The sequence below is a fragment of the Notamacropus eugenii genome, chromosome 2 (assembly GCF_028372415.1).
Source record: "Notamacropus eugenii isolate mMacEug1 chromosome 2, mMacEug1.pri_v2, whole genome shotgun sequence".
In the NCBI taxonomy this organism is placed as follows: Eukaryota; Metazoa; Chordata; class Mammalia; order Diprotodontia; family Macropodidae; genus Notamacropus; species Notamacropus eugenii.
Window position 1 is genome coordinate 256,816,823 of NC_092873.1, and position 18,989 is coordinate 256,835,811.

Consider the following 18,989-nt stretch of genomic DNA (forward strand, 5'->3'; position numbering starts at 1 on the left):
ATCATTTTCTCTCTCTATTTTTTATCATAAGAACCAGAAATTTTGAACAATTTTCCTGTAGACTACAATTTGATATGTCAGGGAAAGTCTCCTTTTCTCTTTTTAAAAAAAAAGTAATTCCCTTTGATATTTTAATAAAAATTTAAAAATAAGATAATATTTGATGTTATTTTACTGAATTATGTCAGTCAATAATTATGTATTAAATGCCTGTTACATACAAACACAATATTATACAATGGTGATAAAAGAAATCAAAGAAAAGATCTTTCTCTTAAGGCATTTACATATGATTTTAGAATAACTCATGCTGATACAATACAAAATATGTTCCAAGTAAAGAAAGCTGTTGATGTAACATTAATACAGACAGTATTTTCATCTTTGCTGTATTAGCTCTACTCAGCCGTGAACAGATTATGTAGCTCTTCTACACTTTTAAAAGTTATTTTATTATTTATATGACAAGCATAAATTAATTATATAAAGAGTAATACAATTCTTTGTACAGATATAGAATAAAAATAATTTTTAAAATGTATGTATGTACAGATTTATATCCTAATAGATTAATTCTGAGCTATTGCATGTATTCCATCATTGTTTTGAATGGCATTTTTATTCCTAGCATTGACTTTTATGTACACATATTCCGGGGGTTTTTGTGAGTTTCTATTATATCTCACTACTTTATTATCTCAGATTTGTTTTTTATCCACTTTCATTTTCTGAGATAACCATTGTGTTGTTCACAGACATATTTACTATCACTTTTACTGATATTTATACAATTTTTCTTTGTCATGCTATGATATATATTTCAACAACTATGTTGACCAATAATAATAAAATTGGGCAGCCTTGATTTTTTTCCTCATTCTTAATAGGAAAGCTCTAAGATTTTTCCTTAATTAAAGTGTTCCTTGAATTTCTATAAATGCTATTTATGTTTTTAGGAGAAAATCAGTCCATTCTCATGTTTGCAAATGCTTTAACATCAATTGGTGTTATACTTTTAAAAATATGAACCAATAAAATATAACATATTTTTGTGTATTTCTATTTTGAAAACATTAATATTATTATTATCTTTCTTATTTAAACACCTGTGTAAGTATATGTAGGAGTATATGCATACTAACACAAATATTACATCTGGTATTTTTCAATTTTAAAAATTCTTTCTATTTTTTCTAATTGGGTTTTTGACTTAATCATTTTTATTGTTTTATTTTTAAATAACATTTATTTTCTCTTCTTCTCACATCCCCATCCTATTAAAAAAATCCAAGACCCTTGTAACAAATACATGTGTGTTTTTTCTTATACACACGTGTGTATATTAAAGCAAAACAAATTCTCACCTTAGTCATTTCCAAAATTATGTCTTATTCTGCATATTTAGCACCTCACCTCTCTGTCAGTAGGTAGGTAGAAATCATGATCATCAGTTCTCCTGGAATCATTGTTCGTCATTGTCTTGATCATACTTAAATATTTCCAGTTCGTATATTTCAGCAATGGTGTATTATTTAAATTATTCTCCTGGTTGTGCTCACTTTACTTTGAGTGTCTTCACTCAAAATCTTCCCAGATTTCTCTAAATCTGTCCATTTTGTTAGTTCTTACAGCACAATAATATTCTATTACATTCATGCACCATAATTTGTCCAATGATTAGTTGAGAGGCAATGCCTTAGTTCACAATTTCTTGTCACCACACAGAAAAGTTGCTTTAAATATTTTTGTTTATATGGTCCCTCTTTCTCTCTTTTCTTGATCTGTTTGTCATATAGACTTATTAGAGGTGTTGATATGTCCAAAGATATCACAGTCTAACAATGTTTGGGGAATAGTTCCTAATTGCTTTACAAAATGGTTATCTATTCATTTGTACTATTTTTTCATATAGATATTGATACATTGGACTTCTTTGGAGAACTACCTGTTCATAATATAACTATCTATTGGGAACTTGTTCTTTTAAATATCAATCAGTTCCTGATATATCTTGAAAATGAGAACTTTATCAGAGAAGGGATATACTTAGGTATTACGAAATAAACCTAATTTATGCCAGACTGCTTTCTTTCTAATTTTCTCAGCAGTTGGGGAGGTTAATTTCTTTGAACACTGCTTTCCATTACTTTTGTATATTGTGTACCTTAGTTGATTTCTCTGATCTACCTCTCTATTTTTTAATCAGTGAGATATCACTCGGATGCTAAGTATTTTGTAGAAAAATTTTATATTTTGTTCCTAGACATTCTTCTTTCACATTTAGAAAAACTATTTTCCTTGCAATTCTTGAACATTTGTTCCTCTAGATGAATTTTCTTTTTTTTTCTAGCTCTATAAATTAACTCTTTGGTAATTTGGTATGGCACTAAAGGAGCAAATTAATTTGTCATTGTCATTTTATTATATTGATTTGGCCTATGCATGAGCAAGTAATATTTTTCCAATTTTTAGATATCTTTATTATTGCAAAGAGTGTTTTGGATGTGTACTCACATAGTTCCTGTGTGTATCTTGGTAGATAGATTTCCAAGTGTTTTATTCAGTCTGTAGTTATTTTAATTTCTCATTTTATCACTTCCTTTTGAGCTTCATTAGTAATATATAGAAATGCTGATAATTTTTGTGGATTTATTTTGCATTCTTCAACTCTGGTGAAGTAATTAATTGATTCAATTAATTTTACTATTCTCTCTCAGATTTCTTAAGTAAACTGTTATCTACAAAAGTGATAATTTTGTTTTCTCTTTGCCTGTGTTTATTTCCTCAATTTATTTTTTGCGTTGTGACTCAAATGGTAATGGCAATTGCATTTCCTACTCCACCAACTTTGCTGATCTCAGACCCATTCTTCTTAAGCTAGTTACCTTTCAGTCTTTTTTTAGTCTTTTATCTTTTTAAGAAATCTTATTTCTCTTTTTAAAAAGTATTTTATTACCTCATACTGCCAGGCCTAGAGGCCTGAGGGCTACCCGAGTCTTACCTTACCTGTCCCAGGTCTTCGGTTGGCCAAACCAGATAAACGTATGAGAGAAGAGACTTCCCGGAGTCGAACAAGGGTTAGGCTTTATTCAGGGTCCTGGTTACATGTGCAGGGGGAGCTCTTCCTTAGGAGGGAGAGAGAAATCTCCCAAGGAGGCAAAATCTTACAGTAAGAGATTGGAAGCAGAAGTGTAAGTGGGGAGAGAGGGGGAGGGGAGAGCGAAGAGAGGAAAAACGGAGCCTTCTGTCCTGTCAGGACCCCTTCATGCTAAGAGCGCCTTCAGGCTTTCCTGACCCTAATTAAGCTCTCTGGCCGTGTAGTTTGCACCTGAATACCGTGCCTGTTAGATAACAATAGGTGTGCCCAGATCCGGGACAGTCTCGAGGGCGGGGATGCTCCTCCCATCACGTTTCTCACGGGAAGAGGCAGAAATACACGAGATAGCTCGGTCTCACTCCTCGATTCCCTGGTGTTTCATGGGGGGCCTCATGAGAACTCTAAGATTTAGAAGTTCCCACCTTTACCCACCCGAGACTGTCCACATGGAATTGAGCTTCCATCCCCAACATCATACTATATTGCATAGATAGGCAGTAGCAAAGATAGTTAAAATATGTTACAAAATTTGATTCAAATAAGACGTGAGAGATGCCAAAGACTTATAGATTATATATAGGATTTATATTCTATATTATGAATACCTTTCTTGAGGAGAAATATCAGGAGGCACTGGATATTTTGCAGACCAAATAATCTCACAAAAAAGGCATTGATTTTGTTTTAACAGATAGGAAAATCAATTCTGAGTTAAGTCATTCCTGAATTAGCTGTTTATACAGTCAATTTGTTACTGCTAAGGTAAAAATTAATACTAATCTAAAACAATAAAAGTTAGAAAAATTTATGTGCAGCAAATGCATCTTATTTAAAATTTATTAGTGCTAAAAAGTGAGAACTGGATGGAAGAAAAGACAATAACACTGCTTATAACAATTTTTATAAAAGTTTAACTAAGTTGTCAATTGCCTTTATGATAAGACCAAAAAAATGTAAAAAGTATACTGGTCAGCAACAAGACTTACTTACCAGAAGAATAAGGCAGCCATTGGTAAAATTAGTCTAGATTACAAACTGTTTTATAATGTATTGTGGAAAACGATGATAGAAGTTTCTGAATGTGTAAAAGAGAAGGGGAAATTTTTTTGGAAAACAGTTTGAAGAATGCAGCTGAGAAAAGTTATCCTATGGGCATTTCAGGATTAAAGGGAAAGGAGGAAAACAGACATAATAAAAACTATAAAGATTTTTTTATAACCGACTTTTTACTATCAAGCTTGGATGGTGGAATTGCTTTAATAGTTCATACTTTAACAATAAGAACATTTTCCTAGATTTACTTCTTAAGTAAATGAATATGGAGTGGAAGAAAAGAGCCAGTAAAGAGTTGGACCAGACCTAATGTCTAGGAAGGAGCCTGACATGTTGGGTGGATCCCCTGTGGTGAAATTATAGGCGGACATAGGCAAATGTACAAAAGATGGGAAAGAAAGGATAAGCTGCAGTCTTTTTCAATAGATGGATATTCATGTAGATAAGATCGCATATACATGGATGTATTGGGAGTATGTCTATAAACATAGAATTTAAAATTTATTTTCTTCTCTATTTACATAAAAATAAAATTTTGTGAATGTTACCTGAATACTTGAAAAATATGTAAATTTCTTAACATTACCTTTCAGTATGTTCTCTCTCTCTCTCTCTCTCTCTCTCTCTCTCTTTCTCTTTGTTTCCCTCTCTCTCTCTGTTTCCCTCTCTCTCTCTCTGCACCAAAATCTACTTTTCTATTACTTTTTCAAATATTAAGTGTTTCTTACTGATTTTTCAATCTTTTTCAAATTCAGAATTTTTTTCTTTAAATATTTTGGCTGTATCATTAAGTGTATATATGTGTATTCAGCATATAGGAATCATCCTTATTTTTTGGAGGAGGAAACTGAGGCTGAAAAAGGCCAATTTATTCATGATCACACAAATGCTAACTTTTAGGAGGAGAATTTGAACACAGGTCTACAAGGCTCCAAACCTTCCAACTCTATTCACAAACTATGTTGTATTTCCCTTTAGATTTGATTGCTTTCCCTTCTACCTCTACTTTATTGAATATTTACCTATACCTATAGGTATACCTATGGACAAAGAATCCCTTTTCTTATCCCTCTTAACTTTTTTGTGTATATTTGTATGTATATACATATGTATATGCATATATGTAGTAAAGATCCATAGAAAATATAAACAAAAATATGAAACTTGTCTAGTTGAGTGGATCTTTGATCCTGTCTCACTGAAAGTTATACTACTTTTGCTATTTTGTCTCATTACTTCCATATTTTAATTTATATTTTCTACAGACCTCTCCCTTTTGTTAAATTCTATCATTATTTTCTTCTACCTTTTGAACTGATATCTTTCTTTGTCCAAATCTTGCTAAATATTTTTCTCCTGATATTAGTTCCACCTGTCCACACATTCACATGTATATACCAATGACATTGGTACTTGATACATGCCCTCTATATGTACATCCTGGCTTTATGTTCAGTACACATGTCTATGCATATTCCCTAGATGTATCCACTTTTCCTATTGATGTTGTGTATAGTTGAGAAGCTGTGACCCAGATTTATGGCGGAAATGTTCTATTGCTAATTCTTCTTACTATGCTATTTCATTAATTGCTTTTGCTTTGAACTAATTATGTCCTCAGGCTAATCAGTAAAGGTAAATATATGGCTAAGGCATTTGAAATGGATGTGGACACACAGAGGACCTTTACTTAGGTTAGTTTATTCTATAGGGAAATCACACAAATGTGTCAGAGATTGGGGGGTGAGGGTAGGATGTTGACCTGAGTGATATATCACAAATATAAGTTTATATCTGAATAAAAAAATTTCCATATCCAGTCACCTTGGACTGATCTGTTAAATCTTGAAATTTCATGATATAGTTGTAAGTTCTTCATACCCTAAATTATGAAAGACTGATATTCTAAAATGATATTAATGTAAATGAGAAAATTTTTATTTTCTATTTCACCAATGACTTTCTTCAACTCTTGTTTTAACTTACAATTTGGTATCCTTCTGGCATTAATATTGTCTCTTGGCATGTATCTGTCCACTCACGTCTTCCATTCTTTAAGCTAAAATTCTATTACCTATACATTTGAACCATTTTATAGACCCTAGCTTTCCACAGTACTATTTTATTCTAGTGGCTTTTGGGCAAACATAGGTATAAGTGAAAGAAAACATGCTAAGTAAGAGGAATGCTTTAGATTTCTCTATTTTAGGCACAATGAAAATGTATTTGTTGAGGTTTAAAACTGAACTCCTTAATTTAAATTGTTTTGAACAGGTTTCAGAATAAAAGCTGACAAATAGATTGATTGTGACAGGAATGGTAGAGGAATACTTTCTAAGTGTGTACAAGAATACAAGGCACATATGAAGAAATATTATAGAATTTACCTTTTTAAAATATCTAAGATTGTTCAATAATTGATAATGTAGGCTGCAGATAGGAATTGCAATTCAATTCCAATCTGTCACTGGAAATGAATATTTCTTTAAATTATGCTTAATGAGTAAAAATAACCATCATTTTTGTTCTAGATAAATACTGCAGATGTATGATCTTGCATATTTTAATTTATTGAATAGAAGTGGTAGGAAAGGGGAGAACTCGTACACTGAATTTTACTTTTTCATTGATCATGTATAAAAACTATTGGATTTATAAAACTGCCTTTGAGAAAAAAAAATATTTTTAACTCAAGACATTGTTCTCTTTTTTATTTGATTCTTCCTAGATAGTAATGAGGTAAAATTGTTAATGGTAGTATTGGACTAACTAGCATGATACTCTATTTCTATTATATTTGTAATAATTTTTTGTTGAAATTATTTGATTAAATTGAAGTAGGAAGATTTTATTAATGTTTTCTTCATCCTCTCTAAAGAACTGAAATATTAAGGATAGTGTTCATAAATGATTCACACAAATTCTATTCATTTTTTTATTTATTTGAATTGAACATGAATTTTCAGTATAATTTCACTGAAAATGAAATTCATCAAAAGAATTGACTTGGAACTCAGAAAGACATTTATCCATTATATAGCTATGAATTACAAACTGACAAATGGGAATCAAATGGCAGAACTGGCATCATCAACCAAATGCTGATGCATGAATAAAAACTTAATATGAAACATTCATTTTTTAACAGTACTAAGGCAGGTTGTATTTATAAAGCAGACAGCCCAAACTGATTCCAACTTTCAGCTCTTCCTAAGAAGCTGATCAGATTAGTAGGTTGACAAATTTCATTTATTACAGTTTCTTCAAAGTATTAAATTGAAAAAGTGTTATCTAATAAAACAAGAAATGATCACCATTAAAAGAATCAGAGTAAATTTTCCAATGCACTGTTGTCAGTCTTCTGTGGAGGACTTATGAAGAGACCCATGGGATGAGTAGATATAGCAGGGTTTCAATTTGTACTGGGGAAGAGAAATCGCAGATTGATCAAAGTGACACAAAATTTTATATAGAAGTGTGTGTGAATAGAAACTTACTTAGTGACACTATATTTGGATAAAAGTTTTGCTCACTATTAGAGGATATCACTTATGGTTATTTTACCTAGCTACCACTGTATCCGATCACATAATCCCTGAAGTACTTATAGTTTATATATTTGGAAGTTTCAGGACATGTCAGTTCTGATGATTCAGGTAGCCCATAGTTAAGTACAGGTAAGTCCATTAATAGACAAATTCAGTTGTTATAGATTTTTAGTTAGTTTGTAAACTGAGTATTGTATGTATGATTTGATATTGTTAAGTTACTCTTACTTCCTTGGTATTTCTGATCCTAGATTGTCACATGAATAAAAGACAAGACTAGAATTCCTCCTAGTGCTGCTCAGAGAGCTATAATGATGCCAAATGCAAATTCTAGACCTAACAGTTCATTGTTATTGTTCCTTAGTAAAACTTGTGCCATTGACTATTTAGCAGCAGTGGTTTAATAGTTTAGATTTAAGGTTTGAGCAACTGAAAATGTATCATTAATATCTATTTCATTCCTTTGAATTGAATAATTTGGCTAAATAAAAAATCTGAACACAAAATAAGGCGAATTTCCCACTCAAAATAAGCTAGTCTTTATCAGCTACATGAATCCCAGATGAAAATACTATGAAGAAATGTTTCAAAATATTCAAAGATAAATTTGAGAGCCTTATTTTTCCCCTACTAATGATTATTATTATCACTGTGACTGTGTGACAAACTTCATGATTCAGATCCTAAATTTATTGCTGTATATTCGGTAAATGTGAACATTCAAAGTGTTTTATCATTTATCCAACATTTAGTATTTTAGTTCTCAAGTACATTTGATTTTATTAAAAGCCTTCCAGGTTTAACAATTGGCCCCACTGTTTAGACAAATCTTCAATGCATTTCTCCCACAATAGTATTATGATTTTTATTTTCTTATTAGTTATTTGTAATTTATTGGGGGAGAACACTTAAAGCACAATATAAAAATTTATATTAATTTCCAAATAACAATATTCATCCCAGAAAGCCTAGTAGTGTGCTTATTTTAAAATGTTCCATTAAGCTATAGGTTGTCCAGAAAATTACTTATTCTTCTCTCCCTGAGAGTACAGGAGGGTGGGAGGGAAAAGCAACATCAAAATCATGAAAACCATCTCCTGAGGTGGTAATGAAAGGAAGAAGAAATATTATGTAGGAGATGGAAACTTTCCATTTCAACCTTTTTATAAGTTACTCCCTTCCATATAATGCAGCCTTACTAGACTGGTCACCTTATGGTTTCTCACATTTGCTTCTTAAAATCTTTTGTTTCCTTCAAGACTCAGCTCAAGCACCACATTCTACATGAAATCTTGTCTCATCCCCTCCATGCTTCCAGCCCCCAACTATTTAGGCTCTCCCTTCCAGATTATTTCAAACTATTTTTTTTAATTTGTATATATTCTATATATACTTATGTATATATGTGTGTGTGTATATATAAAGTCATATATATGCACATATATATGTATATGTATGCATGTATGTATATATAGTGCACTCATTAACAACCCCCCCATAATACACATACTCACAATGGAATGTAAGCTCTTTGAGAGCAAAGGCTACCCCTATTTGTCTTCACATACCTCCACAGTGCTTAATAAGTATGCTTTGATTGAGTAGCTAACCTGATTTTTGATTGTCAGACATATAGTCTCTTGCCACATATTTTTAAAAATCTTTCCAACAGAGCAAGTGGGACTTTCCAGAACTTGTTTTCCTGGCATAGAGAATGCTAGGTCATCTCCATGCCACAGTGAATCATCAAAATAGAACTTTGGTGGAGAGGTTCTTATAACTATATTGAGATCACTTATAGAAATACTGTCATAAAAGAGAGAACTGAAATGTAAAGATAATATTAATTGATGTTACTAAATGAATCAATCAAATGAAATTAGTAAAAGAAATGTATGTCAATTCAGGGAAAGACAAAAATATTTGACCTTTGTGAAAAGCGTGTGTGGTGACAATGTGATGATTCAGTTCTTTGTATATAGAGCAACATATTTTACTATGTCCTAAATATTCTACTCACCTCTTCAAATTTTAAGGAGTAATGCATTAGTTGGGTGATGAACAGCCACAATTCAAGTTTTACCCCTGATGGGAATATTATCATTATAAAACATTCTGCTTTTAGATAAAAACACATTGAATTTATTGCTAATTGATTTATGCAAAATTTGTTTTATGGCATTCTTATGCATATTTTTAGCAAACTAACTAATCATTAGTTAACATTTGTATTAAATTTTTATAATTTATAGTCAGCTGCCATATCCTGAAAGGAAAATGCATTGTCCCCATTTTATGTATAAAAAAGTAAGAGTAGCATCATATATTTCAACAGTTTACCCAGCGTTTCATAAAAAGGATTTATCCTGGGATCATGATGCAGTGTATCTACCTTTACAAATAAAATATTTTAACCTCTGGAGCCATGATACCTTTATTGAAACAAGTCCCTCATCGAAACATATTACTTCCCTCTTTACCACCTGTCTGCAGAAATGAAGGAAATGAAGAAAATACCACTTGACATGGTTTTTAAAAACATTAAAAGGGTGCTATAATATTCACATGAAAAATAATTCTCCCTCTTTTTGCCATAAAGTCTACAGACTATCTGTAAGAATTCTAGAAATTGAAAGTATGAAAAACTCAAATCCTGCAGATTTATACTTGCATAAATGCTTAGTAGTTTACTTGATTCAGGGTAGCCCTCTAATCAACTAAGCAACAACAGCTAAAAGATAAAATGATTTTGACAGTTTCTGGTATGTTTTCAAATCAGATCATAATATGTTGTGTGCATGTATTTTTAATAGGTGAGAGGCCCTCCAACTGCAGGAGCATTTAAAGAACGACCAACAAAACCCACAGCCTTTCGAAAGTTTTATGAGCGAGGAGACTTCCCAATTGCCCTTGAGCATGACTCCAAAGGAAACAAAATAGCCTGGAAGGTAAGTCAGGGCACAGCTGTGACTGTCAGCTATGTTTATTGAAGTGACATCTCCCACTGCCAAACAAAGTTGGCTGATAAGTAAATAAACTAGAGTAATTTCTCAGCAAATAAAAGATACTAGGAAAGCTCTTAGAAAAAAGCCCCCTGAGTCAGCCATCCACCTTGGCTAACAATTAAATTATAGGTTGCAAAAAAGAAGATGACAGAGTTGCTTTGCCTTAGAGAATTGTCTGCCACCCAATTCATCTCTATTTTTATGAGAACCTTGGCAGCCCAGCCTGTTTCAGGCAGTCCCTCAAATGATGGAAGCTCCGGCTGGATACAGTGAGCAACGGCCATTTATCTCCCCCAAATTTCACCTTCCTGCAGGACACTTCCAAATGGAAGCTTTAATTACCTAAATGGATAGGTCAAGATTGCCTGCTCCCTGGCAATGCGGAGTGGAATACAAACGAAGGCAGATTCTCATTCCATGGTCGTGTTCTCAGTCTGCAGCATATGTCAGCCAGCGTAATCGCTGTCATACGTGCCCCTGTTAGAGGCTGACCTCCACCGCTGAAACCATTACAGCGCAGACATTTCTCTGACAAAAGGTTAATTGGCTTCAAAATAAATGTATTGCCTAATGACTCCATTCGAATGCGACTGTGTTTCTCTCTAAAAGGCTCACTGATGTTATTTGTAAAAACTTGCCAATCTCTTAAATAACTAGAGGTGGTTTTTAAATTTAACTTGAGAAAGGAATGCTGATCTTTAACCTGTTCTTCCTATTTTATTATTTTTGTTTTCACAGTATTTACTTTCCTTTGGGGGTAATTGACTAAAAATATTTTCCACCTGAAAACAAAAAGGATAGTAGTTTCACTAGTGTGGATAGCATATCAGGTGATGGGAAGTAAAAGTGTCATTGTTAAATATCATTCCAGTGAAACAACTAAGGCATTTAATTCAGAAGGAAAACCAGTAGTAATATGTTTAGCCTGTATATAGAAGAGTGTAGCCATTGCTTATGTTACAACTAAAAATTCTAAGTGTAAAATAAGACTGTTGAAATGATGTCAAATAGTATAAATTTAAAAACTAGGTTCATTAGAATATCTTTGTTTCCCTTATAGTTCACCTTATAACCAAACTGAAAAAAACACATTTGGTATACTCATCATATTAGATTTTTCCATGATGTCTATTTGCTCCTGTATATGCTCAGATTTATGGATATAATTTTCAAGCTTTTTTTAGCATTCATTATGGTATTTATTTAGCAATTTAAGTTCTTTACCCTTTTAGAGATAAAGTAGCCAATAGTCTGAAAGTTATGAGCTTTTAGAAAAGCAGTTTATAATTTTTAAACCAAAAAATTATTATTTATCATTAATAAGGTTAGGACTATGGAAATTTATATATGTATGTACATATATGTATGTACATATATATATATGTATAATATTGTATATATAATTCCATGCCATTTATAGCTTTGCTTACTCCCTACCATTATATTGTTTCATGTGTCATAGTAAAATAGTATATGTTAGCAAAAATGACTTGCACATTCAAAATGACACAGAAGACATCTTCAGGGACATATATGACCAGAGAGGAAGCCAGGCTAGTCATGTATCATAAGTAAGGGGTGAAAGATAGAAAGCCATAGTATTGCACCGACCTCTATTAAATACTAAAAGACAAAAGGTCAAAGTTTCTAGCATGTTGTATAGATCCATCTATTGAAAATTTACAGAAAGATATAAACAAGAATTACCTAGAATGAGAGGCCGTTGCTATTTGTTTGGTGGAAAGAGTACTCACCTAATGAAATAGCAGATTCATTAAGGTATCCTTGTACTAAGTTTTTTATTTGTAATATATTAAGAAAAAAAGTGGTTATTAAGTTGTTAAGACCAACAGGGTAGGAAATCAAGCAACATATCATGAGGGAGAGACGAGGTTATCTGTGCTAAGCAAGTCAAACCACCACCAGCACCATTTCAAGCATCATCTATCCTCAGACCCTGATGGAGTCAGCCTCAAAACCCTGGTAATACCAATGCCCTCCAGGTCACTAATCTTGCATTCAGCTCAGCTTCTGTAGCTATCAACCATGGACTCAATCCTCGTGTTTATGCAAGAAGGCAAGTGTTTCTGAAAGTCCTGAAACTCCTGCCTCCTCAAGAAGCTAAAACTCTTGATGGCCCAAGAATATGTTATCACTATGACAGTGCTTGGCACTTTCAGATGGTTCAACATCAGCAATCTATCTAGTCCCTCCCCCCAACCCACCCAGTGGAAATAAATTAAAGATGCATTATGTATTTTACTCTTGTACACTAAGAACCATGGAGGCTTTCCATCTTGTTTGCAGCCGAAACTTCTTGTATGTTCCATCTCATCCTAGTAAAATACATTCTTCCTGAGAGTATGAGATGTCTTGCTCCATTCGTTCATTTATTCATTCATTCATCACTTTATGCCTACTTGAGAGGATAATGGGTGATTACCGTAAAAGGAGTAGAAATAGTGGATATTATTAGGATCAGGACTCCAGTTTACTGGACATCTTTTGCTATCTGAGGGAGTAAATGGTCACACAAGATCAATCAACTCTATTTCTCAGGAGAGTCATGAACCAGATTCATTCTGTATCCTCCACACCAGGACTAACCCTCTCATGGTACAATGTGATATAAATGCCCCATCTGAGCTGCCAGCCAAGAACTCTCAGTAATGGATATTGAAAGATCCCAAACTAATTGGGGTGGAAAGCTTTGGTTCTTAGAGTCTGCATATGTTCTCCCTGAGCTTTTCTTTTGGTTGCTACCCTCACTTGATTTTTTTCTTGTAAACCTATTATATTGCTTATTTTGACTTCCTGACCCAATTAGTTTCAATCTGTCTTTTCTGACTATAATAACCATGGCTTTTGTCTAACATGATGTGCTCCTAACTGTAACAACATAGAGCTCAACCCCTGATGGGATTTGTGTTTACAAAAAAGAGGGCATTTTGTTCTCTCCTGGCTCCACTCCTGACTCTTTGGATTTTCCTAATTCCTCCCCAGCTGCCCCACACCTGTGCAGATACCCTTCCCCAGATATCTTTCTAGGTCTCTTTTATATGTTGTCTTCCCTCATTAGAATATAAGCTCCATGAGGGCAAGAACTATCTTTTTTTGCTTGTATTTGCCTTCCACGACATGGTATAGTTCCTGGTATATAGTAAACATTTGACAAATTCTCTCTCTCTCTCTCTCATACCCCCACCTTGCTTCTCCTTTTTCCCTTCCTTCCCTTTTCCTCCATCTCTCCCTCCCTTCCTTCTTCTTATGAAAAAAAAAGCCTTTATTCTGGTTAATTCAGGACTAGTTAGACAATTCTATCTGCCACATAAGAGCCGTAATTAATCAAAATCTTTTATAGAAACTCCATTTTACATGAGAGAAAATTTTTCCTTCTTACCCAGTCATTGTTATTATATGAAGGGACAGGGGACCAGACTGGGATGGCTAACTAGGATGGCTGTATTGTGACTGGCTGTAGAAGACTTGGCTATGAAGGTAGACAGTTCCTGTTAGTGATGACTCCATAAACATGAGAGTGTTTATCTTCTGTGGCTCAAGCACTCCCCAACACTCTCTGGCAGTCTAGGTCACTGGGCCACAGGAGACATGGGTTATTTTAAGAGCATAGTTGTTTATTTTTAAATAAAAATGATCATACCCCTAACAGAATGAAAGCACCACCTCCCCATTCTGAGATAATGAAATAAATGTTGGTCTCTATCCAGCTTAGTTCTTTTACTGATAGTGACCCCCTATATTTAGGATAAGAGCCAAATGCAATAGTATTAATCTATCAACAAGATAACAAACTATAAAATATACAGATAACTAATAATTTAACAAAATTGCAAAATGAGAAGCAAATATGTACATTTGTCAGGCTATAAAGACTCAGATATGTAATCATAAATGTCTTATGAATATATAAAAGACTTTCAAAGAATATTATAGGCTTGTAAGTTCTCAATGATTATAAAATATAAATGATACTAACTCTATAAAGTAAAAGATAAACCAAGCTGACTATATAATACTTCCTTGTGTGTATGTGTCAACATAATAGTACATTAAAATTTTGCATACTTTATTGCACTTTTGATCAGGAAAAACATATACATGAATCTTCAAGTAAATCACAAGAAATATTTCAGCAAAAAGTATCAATTTTCTTCTCACCTTTTAAAAATTCTAATTGCCAGAAAATACTTTGTTAATGTCTCTGACACAGTCTGTTCTGCTAATGTAGTGTAAAAATGTCCTCAGCATGGGAAACTACTGCTTAGTTTCCTTGTCTTGTGATTTTCCACTGACCCTCTATAAGGTTGAATGTTCACTTAACATCCTGTTCTTGATGAATTGTTTTTTTCTCTCTTCTCAGTCTCCCTTGGTTTTATCCATCAATTTAATTCATGCCCATGGCTTAAAATTCAACCACTATGCAGACACCCTGCACCTATCTGCAGTTTTGAACTGAGTTTCAGACCTGATTCCCAAATGCCTTCAGGACCTCAAATTCAATCTGTCTCAAACCTTGAGACAGGTTGCTCTTTTTAGCCTAAAAACTGCCTACCCTAAAATCATATTGTGGATCTAGAGCTTAAAGGAACCTCAGAGACTAGTCTAACCCTGTCTGCTTTATTTTCAGTTGCTAGTGTCATACATATATTTAGATATTTATTGGATTGATTTGGGTTTAGTCATATAAACTGTGATATTTCTATCATTATTTGAAGTTTGGAGCAAGTCAGTGCTTATTGATTGCTCTACAAGTGCGTACAAGACCCTTTCCCTATTTACTACCATTAAGTGGCTGTATGTTGCTTGTTATTGTAGGAAAAGAGTAGTTTTCCCAGTATTTTTGGCTTGGGTCTTAGAATTAGGCAACTAAAACTGACAGGGAAGTAGCATGTTCATTTTGTATATGTACAAAAATACATGCAATCATATATATGTATATGTATGTTGGCATATATGTACATCCTTGTCTCTACATGTAAATGTATATCTTCTGGAAAGACTGTATTTGGCAGGAAGTTTTCTGAACTAATCAAAAGGACTTTAATTCAGAGTCAGGAAGATCTGAGTTCCAAACCCAGCTCTAATTCATATTGGCTCGGTGATTCTGGATGACTCACTTAAATTACCCTAAGTCTCAGTTTCCTCATCTGTAAAATTAAAATGGTAATGGCACTTATCCTGTTGTGAGGATGAAATGAGATTTGCATATGAAATACTCTGCACTTATAAAATGCTTTATAAATGCTTTCCATGACCATTTAAATAAAAGGGAGGAAAAAGGCCAATATGTCTGTAGAAACTATTCCTGTGGAGCACTAAGATAGTTATGATAAAGAAGAAGAAAAGTAGTAAAGTGCTTCTGAGGTTACCTTAGGTTACTTTTACTGTCCTTTGATAATATGATTTTTCCATGGTAGAGTTTATTAATTTATAGATAGAAATAACCAGGAAAATGGTCAAGAACAATAAATTGCCTCAAATGTTTACATACCAATATAAAGTTCATGAATAATATAATAAGCTTATGATTTTAACACAAAAAAGTGAAATGCAATTAAAAAAGTTCTGAATTTAGGGGTCAAATCTGCTTTGCCACATACTGCCTGTGTGACCTTGGGCAAGACAATCTCCCTGGGCCTCTGTTTTGCTCATTTGTAAAATAAGAGAGTTGGACTAGAAGACTTTTGAGGTCCTTTCTGAATCTTAAATCATAAGTTCATATTACCTCGTAGATTTCACTAATATTTCTAACCATTGGTTTGTATCTTGCTAGAAATTCTATAATGCTAAATTTTTCTAGGGTGCAATCATATGCTGTATAGTTTCTATTACTGTTCACTGTTTAATCTCCTTAAGGATAACCTATTTGTAATTTATGGTGGCAATGAGCTGGTCTTAGATCACCATTTTTTTCTGTGCTTCTTTGCTGACACACTGCTATGAATATTGTCAGTGGAAGCCCTTTTGGTTCCATTTTTGGATCTTGACCTTTTCCATAGGTTTTATACAGTCTATGTAAAAGACTTACCAAAAAGGGTGACAAAAGCCACCATTTATAGTGCTTGAGTAAGATCTTACACTTTCTGTTCAATATTGTGGGAAAATAAGCTTATGAATGATAGAGGTAATGTTAGATTTTTAAAATTGTGAAATTAGGATATAATTGGTCTACTTCTTAGCTCAATGCCATCAAACTCAAAAGACCTTGAAATTCAAGTCTAAGTCTGCCCATCTTGGTTTTCAAAATTATTTGTCTCTGGTGTTGTTTTTTCTTTTTCATTTCATTAGTATATTTAAATTCCTGAGTCTGCATCAAGCATTTTCAATGACCTCAAGTTCTTCAGGTTTTCCCTCTTTAGATTTTAGTAAATTCTTGATATCATCTCTTATTTTGTTTAATCTTGGTTTAGAGACAAAATTCTTCCTTAGGATTTCCCTGCATTTGTTAATATGTTATTGTGTGACTTGGAGCTGAGGATAACATTAACCAAAGACAATATGAAGCCCTTGCCTGTAGCTGCTGGAATCTGTTTCCAATTTTGCTATGTTGTGTATTGGCACATAATGAAATATTCATGTCTTCATTTCATTTCATGCATACTTACAATTTGACTGCTTTAAGAGTTGGTGCTATCTGGTTTGAAATCTTTTAGTCAGGTATTGGTAGTTCTGATTTATTCTAGTTTATTTTGCTTTCTTGCAGTGCTAGAACATGAAGAAGCACCACTTTCTCCATTATCCTCTGTGTCAGTCAAAGTATGATGATGGATTTGAGTAGGACCAGCCTTAATCTCTGTGCCCTTCCCTCTGTTCTTTGACTCTTTGGAGCAGTTACATTGTGCTGACTAGATTATTAACTCAAACATTAGTGCCCATAGAGCCTAATTAGCCAACCTATCACTGTTTCTGATAGCTGCCGATAGTTCTGATAGTTTGTTCACAGCTACCATAAGGCTCTGAGGGCACATGAAATCTCTGTGGTTCATTACTCTGGGTGGCATTCTCCTACTTCGCTATTGTTCCCCTTCACCCACACACAACATAGACAGTGGGTTGAGTTTTGAGGGAGTATCATCATTGTCATCAATCATCATCCTGTGATCTAGTCTTTGATTAGATGAGGGACAGCATTTCCAAATGTACTATTTCAAAGGACATCTACATTCTAACATACTCAAGGCAATGGCTATCAAAGAAGTCAGGTAACATAAAACATGAATGTATGTTTGTACATTCGGATATGTTATGTCTAAAGCAAGTAAGATATAGTAGAAAGACTGCTAGATTTCAAGTTGCGAGACAGATTTAATATATATATATATAATGTATATGTATATGTTTGTATGTATATATATACACACATATATAGGCATAGAAATGTTCCTAGGTAAGTGATTTGACCCCTCTGTGCTGTTTACTCAATTTTAAAACACAAAATGATCATTTTTGCTATGCCTATAATATAATGAGGGTTGTTAAGATGATCAAATTAAATTGGATTCAATTCAATAAACAGTTTAATGGAATAATGCATTTAAAGTGATATAGGAACCTTAAAAGCTGTATGAATATTTGCTAACATATTAGGTAAATTTTTCAGTATTATAGATACTAATTAGAAGCCAAAGGAGAACTTTGATATCTTGTAGTTCAAAGAATAGTTTTCATTTAATTATTTGATTGATGCAATAATTTGACAACAAATCTTTGGTCTAATTCACTTGAGTTGTCATATCATTATGCAAATGATAATTAGATGTTTAACAATAAGAAAAGTGTTTTTTAAATTTTTCTATAAAATTAATGTTGGAATAATATCTATGTTAATATGGCCTTTCCAGAAATTTTAAATCATTTTTAAGCCCCCCCAAATTATTTGTACTTTAGACTTTTCTTTTTAAATTGTTTCCATTGAAGCATTAAAAAATCTAAAATACTGTAAACATCATAAAAATTAAACATGATCTTATTTTTCTATAAAAAATGACTTTGGTCTATAATACCTGAGGAAAAAACCACCTTAAGATTGTTCCTAAAAGATATGATGGTTGGAAAAGATGAACTAGAAAAGATTTATGAAGCTGTAGAGGACAGAACTTCATCAGCCTGAACATTTTGGATAAAAAGTAATCCTTTGTTAATACTAAAGTGCTTTGCTGATCACCATTCTTGTGAGCAGTTGTTTTCCTAAATCTTACTTTAAAAATAAAAAACACAAATAAAGCTTTTTTAATCACAATAAAAATGTTTTCAACAGAAAAGAAG

At 33.0% G+C, this 18,989-nt stretch overlaps 1 protein-coding gene across 2 annotated transcripts in view; it reads left to right on the forward strand.

Annotated features, from left to right (window-relative positions):
- The window catches only part of PACRG (parkin coregulated), a 583,000-nt gene that overhangs the window by 82,216 nt on the left and 481,795 nt on the right, over positions 1-18,989 (forward strand). For both annotated transcript variants that reach the window (XM_072637723.1, XM_072637724.1), the window contains exon 2: positions 10,512-10,646. In XM_072637723.1, the coding sequence (XP_072493824.1) occupies positions 10,512-10,646 (135 nt within the window). The remainder of the gene's footprint in view (positions 1-10,511; positions 10,647-18,989) is intronic.